The sequence below is a fragment of the Zootoca vivipara genome, chromosome 2 (assembly GCF_963506605.1).
Source record: "Zootoca vivipara chromosome 2, rZooViv1.1, whole genome shotgun sequence".
Classification (NCBI taxonomy): domain Eukaryota; kingdom Metazoa; phylum Chordata; class Lepidosauria; order Squamata; family Lacertidae; genus Zootoca; species Zootoca vivipara.
Window position 1 is genome coordinate 66,009,001 of NC_083277.1, and position 14,772 is coordinate 66,023,772.

At 40.6% G+C, this 14,772-nt stretch overlaps 1 protein-coding gene across 1 annotated transcript; it reads right to left on the reverse strand.

Annotated features, from left to right (window-relative positions):
* Positions 1 to 260: 260 nt before the first annotated feature.
* On the reverse strand, positions 261 to 9,547 carry NPY1R (neuropeptide Y receptor Y1). Its single transcript, XM_035105515.2, has 3 exons — positions 9,289 to 9,547; positions 7,517 to 7,629; positions 261 to 5,902 (listed from the first exon to the last, which is right to left on the reverse strand). Exon 3 carries the CDS (start codon positions 5,856 to 5,858, stop codon positions 4,773 to 4,775), a length of 1,086 nt encoding a protein of 361 aa, XP_034961406.1. The 5' UTR covers positions 5,859 to 5,902; positions 7,517 to 7,629; positions 9,289 to 9,547; the 3' UTR covers positions 261 to 4,772.
* Positions 9,548 to 14,772: the final 5,225 nt, after the last annotated feature.

Consider the following 14,772-nt stretch of genomic DNA (forward strand, 5'->3'; position numbering starts at 1 on the left):
TTAACTTCTGTATGTTTCAAAGTAGGATTGTAAATTCTTATTGATTTTATTGTTTTATCTTCTTGTAAACCTCGAGGTGTTTAACAATCAAGCAATGAAATGAATAAATGGATGAATAATAGCAGAAGGCATTGAGAAAGAGAATGTGGAAGTGGTACAGGCTTGGTTGTTAAGAGAAGGCACTCTCAGTTTAACTCACATTGTTTCCAGAGGACCTGGTTATTGAGCACCCATCTGGATTTGTTCATAGGGAGGTTAAATGACATTGCAAGAGGCAAACGTTACCCCACATTTTCCAATGCATTTCCCCATACATTTCTTAAGATGAAGACAGTCCCGTTTTGCAGAGAAGTGGATTTGTTATGCAACAGCACCATAACAGCTTCAACTGTGTGATCTGAATTTGCTAATGTGTGATCGAATCCCACCTGAAAACAGTGCGAGTCTCATTTAGAATGTGTGATGGCGATGGAGCAAGATACTCTGTGCCCACAAGCGAAACTTCTGAGTTTCTGCAAGTCAGGAGTAAAACTCACAGTCAGCTGGAGAGGCAGGATTTGAAACTTGGAAATTTATTTAGACTTAATGCCATTTGAAATGCTTAACAATGAGCTTCCCAGAGCAGGAGCGTATAATGCATTAGCGCAATAGGCAGACATTTTTTTCCACTCTGCTTTTACCTTCTGTCAATAATACAGCAACAAACTAACACACTGAAAATATACGCTAGGAATGCTATCATATGTGCTCATTACATAACTAACGACCACTGATAGTCATAAGCAATCCTATCCATTAAACTTATGGATAAACAATGACAAACTTAGTTGGTCTCTGAGGTGATACTGGAAGAAAAAAAAGTTTTTAAAAGTTTTTTATTTTGTTTCTATCCATTAAAGTTGTACTGAACAAAAGCAAGCAAAACTTGCAGGAGATAGATATTAAAAATCTTTCTAATATATCCAAAGGTGCTACAATGGATATACTCCATCTTTTCACTTCCAGGCTCTACAACCTCCCAAATTAAAAGAGGCCTGAAACTAGGGGCCCATCCACACTTTGTCCTGTGATTTCAAGTTACAGGTCTGAAAGGGATTTTTAAAATCCCACCTCTGTGTTTTCTGTGGATTAATGTTTTTTTTTTTTCAATTCAGCAGTAAACAGCAGGTTTTCAGTGGGACCAAAAAACCAATCCTCTTAGACCTGTGACTTGAAATCACAGGAGAAATGGGAGTGTGGGTGGGTCTTAAAGAGACAATCAGCTCTGTTTCCACATTTCTAGCACAAGGATAGGGAACCTGCTGCCATCTTGAAAGTGTTGGAAGACAACCCTCATCATCCTTGACCACTGGCCATATTGAGTGGGGCTGATGCAAGATGTAGTCTATGGAGGGCCACAGTTTCCCCAACCCTGCTCTATCCCTCTGTTGGCATTTAGTAAATGTTAAATAATGGACAGCTATAATTATAACTATACAGTACACACTTTGGTCTTTGGGTTGTGACCTTAAGCACACTAACTTGTCAACTGATTTGCAGGTATAGTGGTACCTCGGGTTACAAACACCTCGGGTTACAAACACTTCAGGTTACAGACTCTGCTAACCCCAAAGTAGTACTTCGGGTTAATAACTTTACCTCAGGATGAGAACAGAAGTCGTGTGCTGGCAGCGTGGCGGCAGCGGGAGGCCCCATTAGCTAAAGTGGTGCCTCAGGTTAAGAACGGTTTCAGGTTAAGAACGGACCACCGGAATGAATTAAGTTCGTAACCAGAGGTACCACTGTAAATATATTTAAGGTTGAATGCCAGCCAGTCTTGCTTCCTCCTGTACCTTTCCCTCATTTTATGTTGAACCTCCCAGGTGAGATAGACAGCTTTCATTCCATCAGCTGATTTGAGTAAACATGCTTAGGATTGCGGTGTGAAGCTCACTTGGAGTCCTAAAAAGTAATACAGTTACTTATTTGGAGCCTGGTCATAGTCCTGGCATTTATGAATCCTTAGCAAGGCAATCTTTATTTTGATATATTTGATATATTTCAGAGTGAATATTTATATGGCTTACAATGGCTTACAAAATTTAGCACTCGAAAACCACGAGACTAATATAAAGTTGTACAACATTTGGTATACAAAAAAATAGATGTAAAGACCAACAGTTGCCCACAGTTGAAACATGTTGTTAGAATCATGAATAGAAATGACACCTAAACAGTTCCAGTCAAATGTACATTACCACAGATACTATTACTGTACCATTATTTGTCAATAACACCAGTCTGAAGTCACATAGAGGTTAGATGAGGCAGCTGCTTCTCATAGAAATATAGTTTGCACTCAGGTATGAAGTGTTCATGTTATTAGATTCTTTTTTCACTCTGTATTTGTCTGAAATGTTCTATATGGGTTCACTTTAACTGGATTTCTCTCTTCAGAGTTCCATTGGATTCATGATCTTTTAAGCAGTTCAAACCTGTCTTTGCCTTGTAAACAGTTAGGATAGCTTCTTGTGGCTGGCTCCAATCTATCTGTCTTAAACTAATGGCTGTTTTGGAAACATTTCTGTCACATTCATGTTTTCAAACAAATACAGAAAAGCAGGTATTCCTTTTTAGAAAATAATGTGGTCATTCAAAGATACAGCAATTCAGCTGCAGATGAAAAATATTGATGCCGTTTTACACCCTGTCCGAGGGCAGCACAGGTAGGCTTTTTACATTAAAAACGATGAATTGTTGCAGGAAAATGAACTTCTTTTACAAGTTCCTGTATTTTATTATAAAAAGGTAAAGGGGCCCCTGACCATCAGGTCCAGTCATGTCTGACTCTAGGGTTGCGGCGCTCATCTCGCTCTATAGGCCGAGGGAGCCGGCGTTTGTCCGCAGACAGCTTCCGGGTCATGTGGCCAGCATGACAAAGCTGCTTCTGGCGAACCAGAGCAGTGCATGGAAACGCCGTTTACCTTCCCGCCGGAGCAGTCCCTATTTATCTACTTGCACTTTGATGTGCTTTCGAACTGCTAGGTGGGCAGGAGCTGGGACCGAGCAACAGGAGCTCACCCCGTTGCAGGGATTCGAACCACCGACCTTCTGAGCAGCAAGCCCTAGACTCTGTGGTTTAACCCACAGCGCCACCTGGGTCCCCTGTATTTTATTATAGGATGAAATATAACATAAATTCTCCCAGTCTGCAATCCTAGGTATACTTATTCAAAAGCAAATGCCACAGAAATCAATGATATGCTATTGAGTTATATAAATAGGGCAACAGTTCTGTCAGTAGAATTTCAAGTCGTCATCCTTTCCCTGTATCCTGAATACTAGCTTGACATGCAGACATTTAGGACGTAAAATCACCCACCCCCATCTCTTTATCTTTAGCTTCTTTAATTTTGCATGTCAGGCTGCTATTCAGGACACAGGAAGCAGCATAGTAAAAATACAGCAACTATGTCTATGAATGAAAGAACAGAATTACCTTAATTGGAAAGAAAAGAACCCTGATCATTCCTCACATTGTTTTCAACAATAGTGGTCAGACTAGAGGCAGACATACATTGCAAAGTGTGGTGGAAGTGGTCAGAACACATATTCATTGAATTTCAAGATTGAGGATGTGTGTTCAAACATTTCTACCATAAAGGTAAAGGACCCCTGACAGTCAAGTCCAGTCACAAATGACTTTGGGGTTGCGGTGCTCATCTCGCTTTACTGGCCGAGGGAGCCGACGTTTGTCCGCAGACAGTTTTTCCTGGTCATGTGACCAGCATGACTAAGCCGCTTCTGGTGAAACCAGAGCAGCACACGGAAACACGTTTACCTTCCCGCCGGAGCAGTACCTATTTATCTACTTGCACTTTGACGTGCTTTTGAACTGCTAGGTTGGCAGGGAATTTCTACCATACGCAAGCAGTATCCAGGGGTTTTAATCCATCATGTGATGAGGGAGAGTGGGGACAAGCATAGAATAATAGAATTGTAGAGTTGGATGGGACCACAAGGGGCATCTAGTCCAACCCCCCTGCAATGTAGGAATCCTTTGCCCAAGGTGGGGCTCAAACTGACTAAGCTATCGCTGCTATAGATCCTTGTGCCGGGCTTCCACTGATGGGACTCAGAGCATTGGGGGGAAATCCATAGCAGATTTGGGAAAGGGAGTGTGTTGGGGGGGGGGGGTGGAGAGCTTGTTCCATTGCACTCACAGAAGTTGTCCTGCATGCAGTTATTGCGTTTGATACAATCCAGCACCTGTCAGAATGACATATTAATGACATATCAGAGGACAAGATGATGGGTTGTATTCAACATAGTAGTTATGTGAGCAGAATAAGAGTCAGTTGCTTAAGAGACTAATTATTGGTATTATGTTCAGGTAGTCAAGGGGCCTTTGTCAGAAGTACTGATTCAGGCAGACCAGGAGAACCATGAGGAAAATACAGGTGATACAGCCCACACAGGATATTGCATCATCGTCCAATCCAAGTGGTATCTCCTTTTCCAGATTCTCCTTCCCACACTTCCAGTTTTCTAGCACTGCAACATTGGAAGCTCCTGTAAAAGGTCTTTAATAAATATGGGGTTGTTAATAAATATTATTAATCCAATTTGTTTTATTCACTTGAATGATACATTAATATTCAGGTAGGCTCTTGATTTCACTTTGAGAACAGGACTTTGCTGACAAGAGCCAGAAGGCCACACTTCCATATGAGTAACTTGGCAATACAGTAATTCATGACAAAGACATGTAAATGATTCAAAGGTTGCCCGTTTCAGATATTTGAAGGCATGTTGTTCAGCTTAAAGGATCCCCTTGACACATCAGTGTTCAGAGTTGAAAGGGCGATGTTCTCAAACAACCCTTGAGATTCACAGCATTTGAAATTGTGAAGCAGACTAGCCAAATCTTTCTGAAAATTCTTGTTGAGGAATCCATAGAAGATTGGATTGACACACGTCGAAATCATGGCTACCAAATGACACAAAGTAAAGACCACATTATGGTGGCAGTTGCTCAGGGCCTCGTGGTTCCAGTCAAACACAACGTTAAATATGTACAGCGGTAACCAACATGCCCCAAAGGTTGCAACAATTGAAATCAACATAATATTAATCCTTTTACTCTCATTTAGCCTGACCTCATTCTCCCTTATCTTATCCACTTTACTCTGCCTCTTCTGAAGGCACATAAATATCTTCATGTAACAGACGAAAATAAACCCTAGTGGTAAGAAATACTGGAAAACTAACATTGTTGTGGTAAAGCTACGCCTCTCCTCAAGGGATGGCCATACTTCAACGCAGACAACTTTGTTCATATAAATATCACTGTGGGAAGAAAGGTTTCTAAAGGGGTCATCGGTGACTTGGTGGAATAAAAAAAAAGGAGTCGACAGTATTATAGAAAAGGCCCAAATGAAGATAATTCCCCAAAATGCATGTGAAATACTAGGCTTCCAACCTCGTGGGTTTACTATTAACTGATACCTCTCGACAGCAATTAACACAAGTGAGAATGTAGAGGCAGTGACAGACATACTTTGTACAAAATTAAATATTTTACACATGGCTTCTCCAAACACCCAGTAATCCATCAAAGTGTACGCAACAGTGAAAGGGATGCACATGACACAAACGAAAATGTCGGATAGGGAGAGGTTGGCGATCAAAATGTTGGTGACATTCTGGCTTTCTTTCTGTTTCCTGATGATAATAATTAGGCAAAGGTTGCCAAGGAGCCCCACCAGCATGACTACAGCGTAAGCTGTGATGAGGAAGAAGATTGCAGGAACAGACGGCAAGCAGGATTCAAAGTGTGAAAACTGCAACTTACTGCTGTTTGCAACAGACGGATCCATGCCAGGCCCTTGAATGTTTTTGTTTTATCCTTCATGAAACACTCCTGAAATCACAAACATAATTTAGATTGAAAGTCCCCACCACACACACACACACACACTTTTTCAACGTCCTTTGCTTCATTTAATTGCATTTTTGAAGCGTCTCAGCAGCAGGAATACTTCAAGAAAACAAACCCTTTGAGAACCATTTCCTGGTGATATATGATCCTGGGTGAATTTTGAACATACATGTGTTAGGAGTGGGCACGCACGCAATTACACACTGTTGAAATTAACCTACTGGGGGCATAATTTCTTTTTCTTCTCCCAAACTGCAAACCTGGATTTTGAAAAATGGCACTGCTGTCTTTAAACCCATAGACTTGAAGACTGAACCTACATCCTATCAGTTGCCCTAGATAAAGTGGTGTTTAGTTCCAGTTTATACACTGAGCTCCATGTGAGCTGACACACCGGATTTACTTTACTGTTGTTGACAGCTTTGTGCAAGCAACAGGTGTGTGAGAGTGTTCCTGACATTGAGGGATAATCATCCCTGCATATGTGCTGGAACGGCTGAATCAGATCTCAACAGCCCAATTCTAAGCATGTTTACTAGAACTAAGTGCGTTAAGAATCAATGTGACCTACTTTCTAGTATGTATGTTTAGGATTGCAACTCAGTGCCATACTGCTGCCTCCCTGTTGTCTTAGTGCCTAACAGCAATATCCGTATTCTACACATGCGCGCACACACACACCAATTGGAATAAAATACACAAATGAAGATCTTTGATGCTTATTTGTTTAACCCATATAATTGTTTTTCTATTCACATCATTTAGAGTGCAAAATTCTAACTCTTGTTCTTTAAATCCAGAAGAAATAATCCTGTCTCTTACAGTGCATGTCACCCTGACATTTTGCAAAGGGGTTTCATATTCATATGCTGTCTTGCACCTCTAAGTGCCAAATCCTAAAAAGGTCCTGTAGATGAATGATGCGATGCTTAATGTAGCTGGTGAGTTCACTGGCATTATTTACCTACTAACTGCCCTTTGTCAATTAAGATCTCAGGGTGGTTTACAACATGCACATTTAAACCATAAAATTCATTAAAAGCATTAAAACCATAATTCAATATCAAGCCATATTGATACAACAATACTTTAGCAATTACAGCTGGCCTTACCATATGAGGGATGAGAGGTGCCTCAGAGAGAGCATTTCTCCAGGTAGTTAGTATAGACACATAAAGACACCTATCAAATTATCGCTTTTAAAGTTGAGCTTCAGAAGTGAGAATGGATGGACAAAGGGGTCAGCATCTAAGTAGAGAGGATGTTAGAGGCCTGCAAGTGCAATATGTAGGCAGATAACACCTGGCTAGGCCAGGAAAATATCTGGAAAAAGTGTGGTCTAGAGATTTCTCTTTTCCCTCCAGAAGCCCCACGTATATTCAGGCAAAAAACTCAGCTCAGTGTGTTGGCTCATTGTTTTGGATTTAGGCTTCAGCACGTTTCTTGACTATGCTAGGTTGTGCTACCAAACCTAAAGAGGAATGCAGCCCAATAAATTCTCATTTGCCCATCTTTCACTGTTAAAGCAAAACTTTTCAGAATCTCCAGAGCCTTGATACGCAGGCATTCCCTCTGAATTGCCAAAATATGACTCACCGTGGTCCATTAATGAAGTGACACTGAAATGTAAGCCAGGATCAATGAGTCTTTGCCTCTGTCAATAAGTATCCTGCTGTTACAAGGTAAAGCCAAGATGAGGAAACTGCAAGCTGTATAAATTTAAGAGGAAACACAAATTAAACAGACCGTCATTCTTATCTGTAATGTTTTTTCATGGTCACATAAGCTTTCATGGAGTAAATTCCATTTAGTCAGGTATGGGCCTTTGAATTGCTTTTATTAATTATGCCAGAAGTCATGTAATTAAAATTTCTCTACAATGCTGCTTTCATCATGTTGGTTGTTGTTACTTTAATTTTTTAAAAAAATATTTTACATGCTCTATTTCTAGCTTCTGCCTTTCTTATATTTTTTTACCTTGCATATATATAGTTTTTATTACTTTTTAATAAATAATAGGAACTCTGAAAAATAAAAATGTGTTAGTGAGAGACAGTGTGTGTGTGTGAGAGAGAGAGTGATGGAGAGAGGTGGAGTATTCCACCTTATATGTGCCTAACCCACATTGTAGGAGTGTAGCCAGGAGCTATTTATTTACTTCAAAGTAATGCTAGAATGGAACTTTACCAAGATTCCTCGGGAATAAGCAGTTTCCTGAGTATGCAGTCCCGGAACCACAGAACTCAGTAGAAGAAGGCACTGAGAGTGAAAAACCAGAAGCAGCAGAATTTTCTGACTACCTGTGTGCTGAAAACTAAGGCGCAAAACTGTATCAGGGATGTGCAAAGGGTCTTTAACTGGTGGGTCAGTACCTACTGGACTGCAGCCTGATCCAAGAATGGTTGCAACAGAATCACTACCACTTTTACTATATAATAAAAGATTAAGAAACAGGTCCCCGGATGCATGTTTGGGTTAGAAGTGGGTCCTGGGTCTGAAAAGGTTGAAGATACCTGATCCAAGCAATGTAGGGAGGAGAAAAGCTCTTTTGCAACCTCTAATCAAAGGTGAGGAACATTGTCTCTCTTCACACAATGCATTATGCAACCAGTATTATCATTTTCATTTTAGTTTTATGAAAACTGATGATAGAAACCAACATAACTATTCTATGTTCACACCAAGGATGATTACATACTTCAGTCATAGCTGCCAAGTTATCCCTTTTTTAAAGGGATTTTCCCTTATGCTGAATATGCTTCCTCGCGAGAAAAGGGAAAACTTGGCAGCTATGACTTCAGTGTCTACTGTGAAGTATTCTGCATGTTGAATACACAGAGTATTCCTCATAAATATAGCATTAATGAATGATTCCATTAAGATTCACATGGACAATGTTTTTTATTTTGATAGAAGACAAAAAGTTATTTGCCACCTAGCTTTAATTCAAGCAGCTGTTAAAATATAGTTATTACATCACATGAACATAAAATTTGGGCAATCAATTCATTTTCATTCTCATGCACAGTTGCTTTCTAAAGTTGAACTCATAATTATTTAGGATCAGATATCACCTCCCCAAAATGACCAATGTAAGATTTCAAATGAAATAATATGAAATCTTAAATTCTAGACATCGGAGGGTGGAGGGAAGATACTTCAAACTACACATCTATATAAGACTGGGATCAATTACTGTACAAGGATCCAAAATGGTGCTGAACATAAAGCCCCACTTGTGTATCGGGACTTTTTCACCTCGCCTTCCCAGCAGCAGCGCTGATGCACAGGAGATTGGATCCTGGCCAGGGTCCACAAGGCAAGCAAAAGAGAAAAAATAAAGTCTTATGAATGCCCCAACTTCTTACCTTTTGGAAAATCCACACAACACTTCCTCTCCCTTGCTTTGACCAGCCTTCTTTCCCTTTTCATATTAAATATTGACAAAATCAGCCGACATACATTTTGCTTGGAAAGGAATCAGAGGTACTGCATTTTGAGCCTTTTAACTACAACCAGAGGCAAAGCCCCTTTAGTTCACGGTCTTCTGAAGCAAACTGATGCTCTGAGCTTTTCCTTCCGAGAACTGAAATCACCACAGTCAAGAGCCACTGCTCTGAGAGAGAAACTAAGAAGTAAGGCACGCTCTAGAGAGAAACCAATAAGGAGGCGGCGAGTAGGAGAGGCCAGTAGTCATGGGGACCACTTTTTCTATTAATGTTTTTTTCAAGCATTATATTGCAACCTGATTTGCAGTTATCTATTTCACAGAACGTTTGCTTACTTAAAAAAAAAAAACCCACGCTGGATTTCACATGTGTAAATATTTACATTTGGCTTATTGGTCCATTGTAAAATGTGGCAGTGTTAAAATATTGGGAATATACAATATACTGTGTTGATGAGAGATTGGGCTTTTATTCTTCTGAGACATTGGCGGTGCACAATTAAAACCATGGTTGTTTTTCCACTGTAAGCTTTTTATTGTTATGTGTAAGCTGTTCAAATTAACTGGGATTTTTGCCACTGGTTTCTGAGCAGTGTGGTATATACGCAGTGACTGTTTCTCTGTCTAGAATCACAGACACTAATATTCAAGAGACATGCCGATAAAACTTAGGACATATATAGCAAAATTGCTTCACAAACAAATCTTGGCAATTCTACAGCAACCCTGTAATGTCAGTAAATATCACTACTGTACAGTATGGTATGGGGAAGGGGCAAGAGTAGATTGATTTCATGGCCAGGCTGAGGTTTTGCAGCTCAGTTATTGCATTAGTTGTGATATTAGATCTCATTGATGTGATTAAAATTGTACTGTTTGAAATGGGAAGCTAGTCATATTTATTACACATATGTATTACGCATATTACATATGGAAGGGACTGACACCAAAATAGGACTCCTCATTTATTTTATGTTTACCACTCCTAATGGCCCTATGAGTAGGGGGTGCCGCTATACAATGTTAAAATATTTTAATGTATACTTCTCATCATGGACATAATGAAAGAAAGCATACTTGTGTCCTTTCCCCCTTTAGATATGTGTGAGGTACTTATCCAGGGGTAGGCAACCTAAGGCCCAATTGCCATCTAAATCCGGCCCGCGGACGGTCCGGGAATCAGCGTGTTTTTACATGAGTAGAATGTGTCCTTTTATTTAAAATGCATCTCTGGGTTATTTGTGGGGCCTGCCTGGTGTTTTTACATGAGTAGAATGTGTGCTTTTATTTAAAATGCATCTCTGGGTTATTTGTGGGGCATAGGAATTTGTTCATTTTCCCTATGACGGGTGAGGGAAAGGGTACATGAGTGTACGTCTACATTGTATAGTCTACAGCAGGCATCCCCAAACTTCAGCCCTCCAGATGTTTTGGACTACAATTCCCATCTCCCCCGACCACTGGTCCTGTTAGCTAGGGATCATGGGAGTTGTAGGCCAAAACATCTGGAGGGCCGCAGTTTGGGGATGCCTGGTCTACAGAGATGGGATTAAATGTTTTACCCCTGCCTCTTATATTCAGCAGCATCTCATTCTTTATTTAAGAATGAATATGGCATTGGGGGCAGTAGCCTTCAACTTTGGAACTTACTTGCAACCGAAAACTGCATCTGGGGAATAATTTATATATATAAAGATCACCAGATTTTGTGGGCGGTAGTGCTGCTGTTGGGCTGCATCCTTGATCAGGTCACAGTGAAAACAGGATGTTGTGCTAGATGGGTTGGTCCAGAAGGGCTCTTTCTTACATTTTTATTGTCCTGTGAATATTTGCTAATCAGCGATGGTTGTCACCTATATTAAGTTTTCCGAAGGAGTAACTTGGCTACCAGTCAATATAGTTAGACCAGAACCTTATGGTTGTTTAAATAAGTAATTAATCTTGATATGCAATTCCTTGCATTTATGGGACTACTAACAAAAATAGCACTAAAACACCCCCCCCCCAATATTAATTCTGTTTGCAAAAAAGGTTAATGAATAGCAGGATTATGTTTGGGTTATTTGAATATCTGTGCCACTTTTAATTGCTAAGCGACATCCAACGAGCCTTTAGCACTGGGTAAACACAGATAGATTGCTGAATGGGGCCATGACCACGCTTCATTAGGGAGCTAAGTTTATAATCACTATAATCTGATAAGAAAGAATTAAGAGCATATTGCAGATAAAGTCTTGCTAAATAGAATCCATGCCAAGTGTTAGACCCAAAGACAGTATAGCAAAGGTGAATTTGTCTTTCATAAAGCAGGAAACATCAGCATTATGGTCCTGATTTTCCATTTCCTCTTCATGTAACAACTGATAATGGAATGCCCAGATTCAAGGCAGTAACAATATAAAACTTATTCAGACTTGAACCATACAGTATGGCTTCTCTTCAGCACCAAACTTATCAGTTGGGAATTTTAGTTAAAAAGTGTGTGGGTATTCATCCTTTACTCTGATCCTCCCATTCAATAACTTTGTTCTAGAGGAAAGAAAAACACACCATTATCTCCAATAACATTCAGGGGCCAGCTAGAGATTTATTCTGTCAACAGAAATCTATTCTTGACTCTTTTTATCTAATGTTCAGTTTATTCATACCAGCCACCATTAAAACCATTGATGGTTATCTAGCACTTAGACCCTGGCCTGGATAAGATCAGACCTCATTTAGTGTCATTTCCCAGACACCTTCCTCTCAGCATAATAGACAGTTGATAAATGATAGGTTCCTTAGGGTTACCTCTGCCTACTACAGTATTTCCCCAAAAAACAGAAAGGTCAATAATCCTCAGTCTTTGTGTGCTATGTACTTTGCCTGGAGTTCTTTTACTGTTCCATCTCAGGCAGCAAAACGTCTTGAATCGGCCTGTGTCATTGTTAGAGATGTTTCTGAATTACACTGCAGGTGCATCCCCTAGAATAGATCTTAGTCTCCTGTAGCTCTGAGAGGAAGAGAAGGTGCACAGAGCTCAGTATCTGCTACTGCTTCCTCTGGGCTCCCATATCCTAGGAAGTGTCAGTGGAGGTGGTAGTGCGGGGAAAGAAGCAAAGTGTTGACAATCAAGGTAGGTGCAAACCCCTTAGCCACTGTTTGCAATGTAGTCCTTATATGGCTTACAGCCCAAGTGACTGAAGGACCAGCTTTCCTATCACCTTCCATCTTGTGACAAGATCTGTGGGAGAGGCCCTGCCCATAGTTCTGTCAACATTAGTAGCCAGGCCCAGAACAAGATGCTTTACTGTCTAACAAAATGTCACCTTCTTACTCATCATTTCATGTACAGAAACTGACTGGATGGGCAGCTGAATATTACTTCAGCACCATAGCTGCCAAGTTTTCCCTTTTCTCGCGAGGAAGCCTATTCAGCATAAGGGAAAATCCCTTTAAAAAAGGGATAACTTGGCAGCTATGTTCAGCACTAACAACAGGACCGCATCCTCAAGTGCACCTGAGGGCAGCAGACTAGTTTAGGAGATGTCTGACAAGCTCTGATCTTCAACAGTGGGGAATGGCTGGGGGAGGGGGCTGTAGGAGTTCCTGCTGCCCCCCTGCATCTGCAACCAGAAGCAACTGCCTCACTCAACCAAATGGTAGGGCCAACGCTGTTCTTGCCTCATGGTGCAACAATGCAGACCTGTCTCCTACATTATATGATTTTTACACCTCATATTAAGATGAATTTATTTTCCGTTTTGAGATAATTACCTGAAGAACAGCAGCAACAACAATTTGTGCCTTTTCTTCAAAGGAGTTTAAAGACTATCCAAACAACTCAATTACAGCTCATTGACTAAATGCTTATGAAGGTTGAAGGCAGACTATATGGGCCAACATGCTAATTGTCAGGCCTAGCCCTGACCTGGTACCAGACACTGAGTCCTCAGAGGATGAACCAGATACATCACAGTCAAGGAACCTGAAGAGCAGGCAACCCCCTCCCATAACCCAGGGTTGAAGATCCCCTTGAGGAGTCCTCTGGGTTGAAACCTGATGAAGAACTCCTGGAGTTGTCAGGATGGAAGGTGGCTGACACCAAATGCTTTGGATCCAAACCCGGAGTTGTCAGTCTAATTGTGAGTGAGGGTGAGGTAGGGCCTGCTCATGAGTAAGCAACCTCTGATGTGCCTTCAGTGTGCTTAGGGTGTGGTTTAGGTCCTTAGGAGGTCAGATTATGTAAGACCTCATTCTTGAGTATTGCAAGCAACATACGATATTTGGTTCTTGGTTGCCTTTCTTTTGGTGTACCTTGCCTAAACTCCCTGTGATATTGATCTTGGTGTGTTGCCAGTATCTGTCTCTGGCTCATGTATGGACTTAGATACTCTGCTTAACCTTGGTTTGTTTGGACTGTGCTGCATCCGAAACCCTGCCTGTGTTGGTGAGTACTTTGGATAAGGCTTATCTCCTATAGCTGTGACCCTAGTCCCTTGGGGTATCCCCTGCAGCATCACACACACACACACACACACACACACACACACACACGGGCTGGTTTGAGATTCCATTCAATCACTATGTGGAGTTGTTTTTTGTAAAATAAATGCACATTTATTAGTTATTTTGTGTATCTAACTGTACTTAGGAATATGAAGATACTGTACTGCATTTTTGAAGTATTTATAATGTACTGTTTTGTACCTGCATTTTTCTTGTACTTCCTTATGCCTGCCCCAGGACATTTTGGGAAACAAGGCAGGAAATCCTAGTTTCCATTCCTAGTTTGCCATTCTGAATTGATAATCAGAATCTGAGGTCAAAATAAAAATATAAATAATTGTCCAGTGGCACCTTATATAAACCAACTAAGTTTGTTCTGGTATAAGCTTTTGTGTGCATGCACACTTCTTCAGATACACTGAAACAGAAGTCACCAGACCCTTATATATAGTGGAAGGGTGGGGTATTTCTCAGAAGGGTAGTAGGAGATGAGTGCTTGGCTCAATGGGTAGCTATGGTAAACCTGTTGACTGCTAATGACTGTTAATGACTGCAATTAGTCCTACAGGAAAAAGCAAGGGATAGTATGCAGATGATCAAAAATAGCTTTAGCATGTGTAATGAGACAAGAATCCAGTATCTCTATTCAGACCAGGTCTCTCCATAGTTTTCAGTTTGGTAATAAGTTGTAATTCAGCAATAGTCACCTATAGTCTCCAAGTGACTTATCCATGCAGTTTACCCATTTCTATTGAGAAATATTGTCACACAAATGCCTCATTGGAGACTGTGCAAAAACACTGGTATTGCTGGTAATACCGGATTGTAGGGTGGATTCCAGTTGTGTTGCAGTGCAGAGTTGTGGTGCAATCATTTGTGTGTGTGACATAAAATACTGTTGGAAATTCTTTCTGAC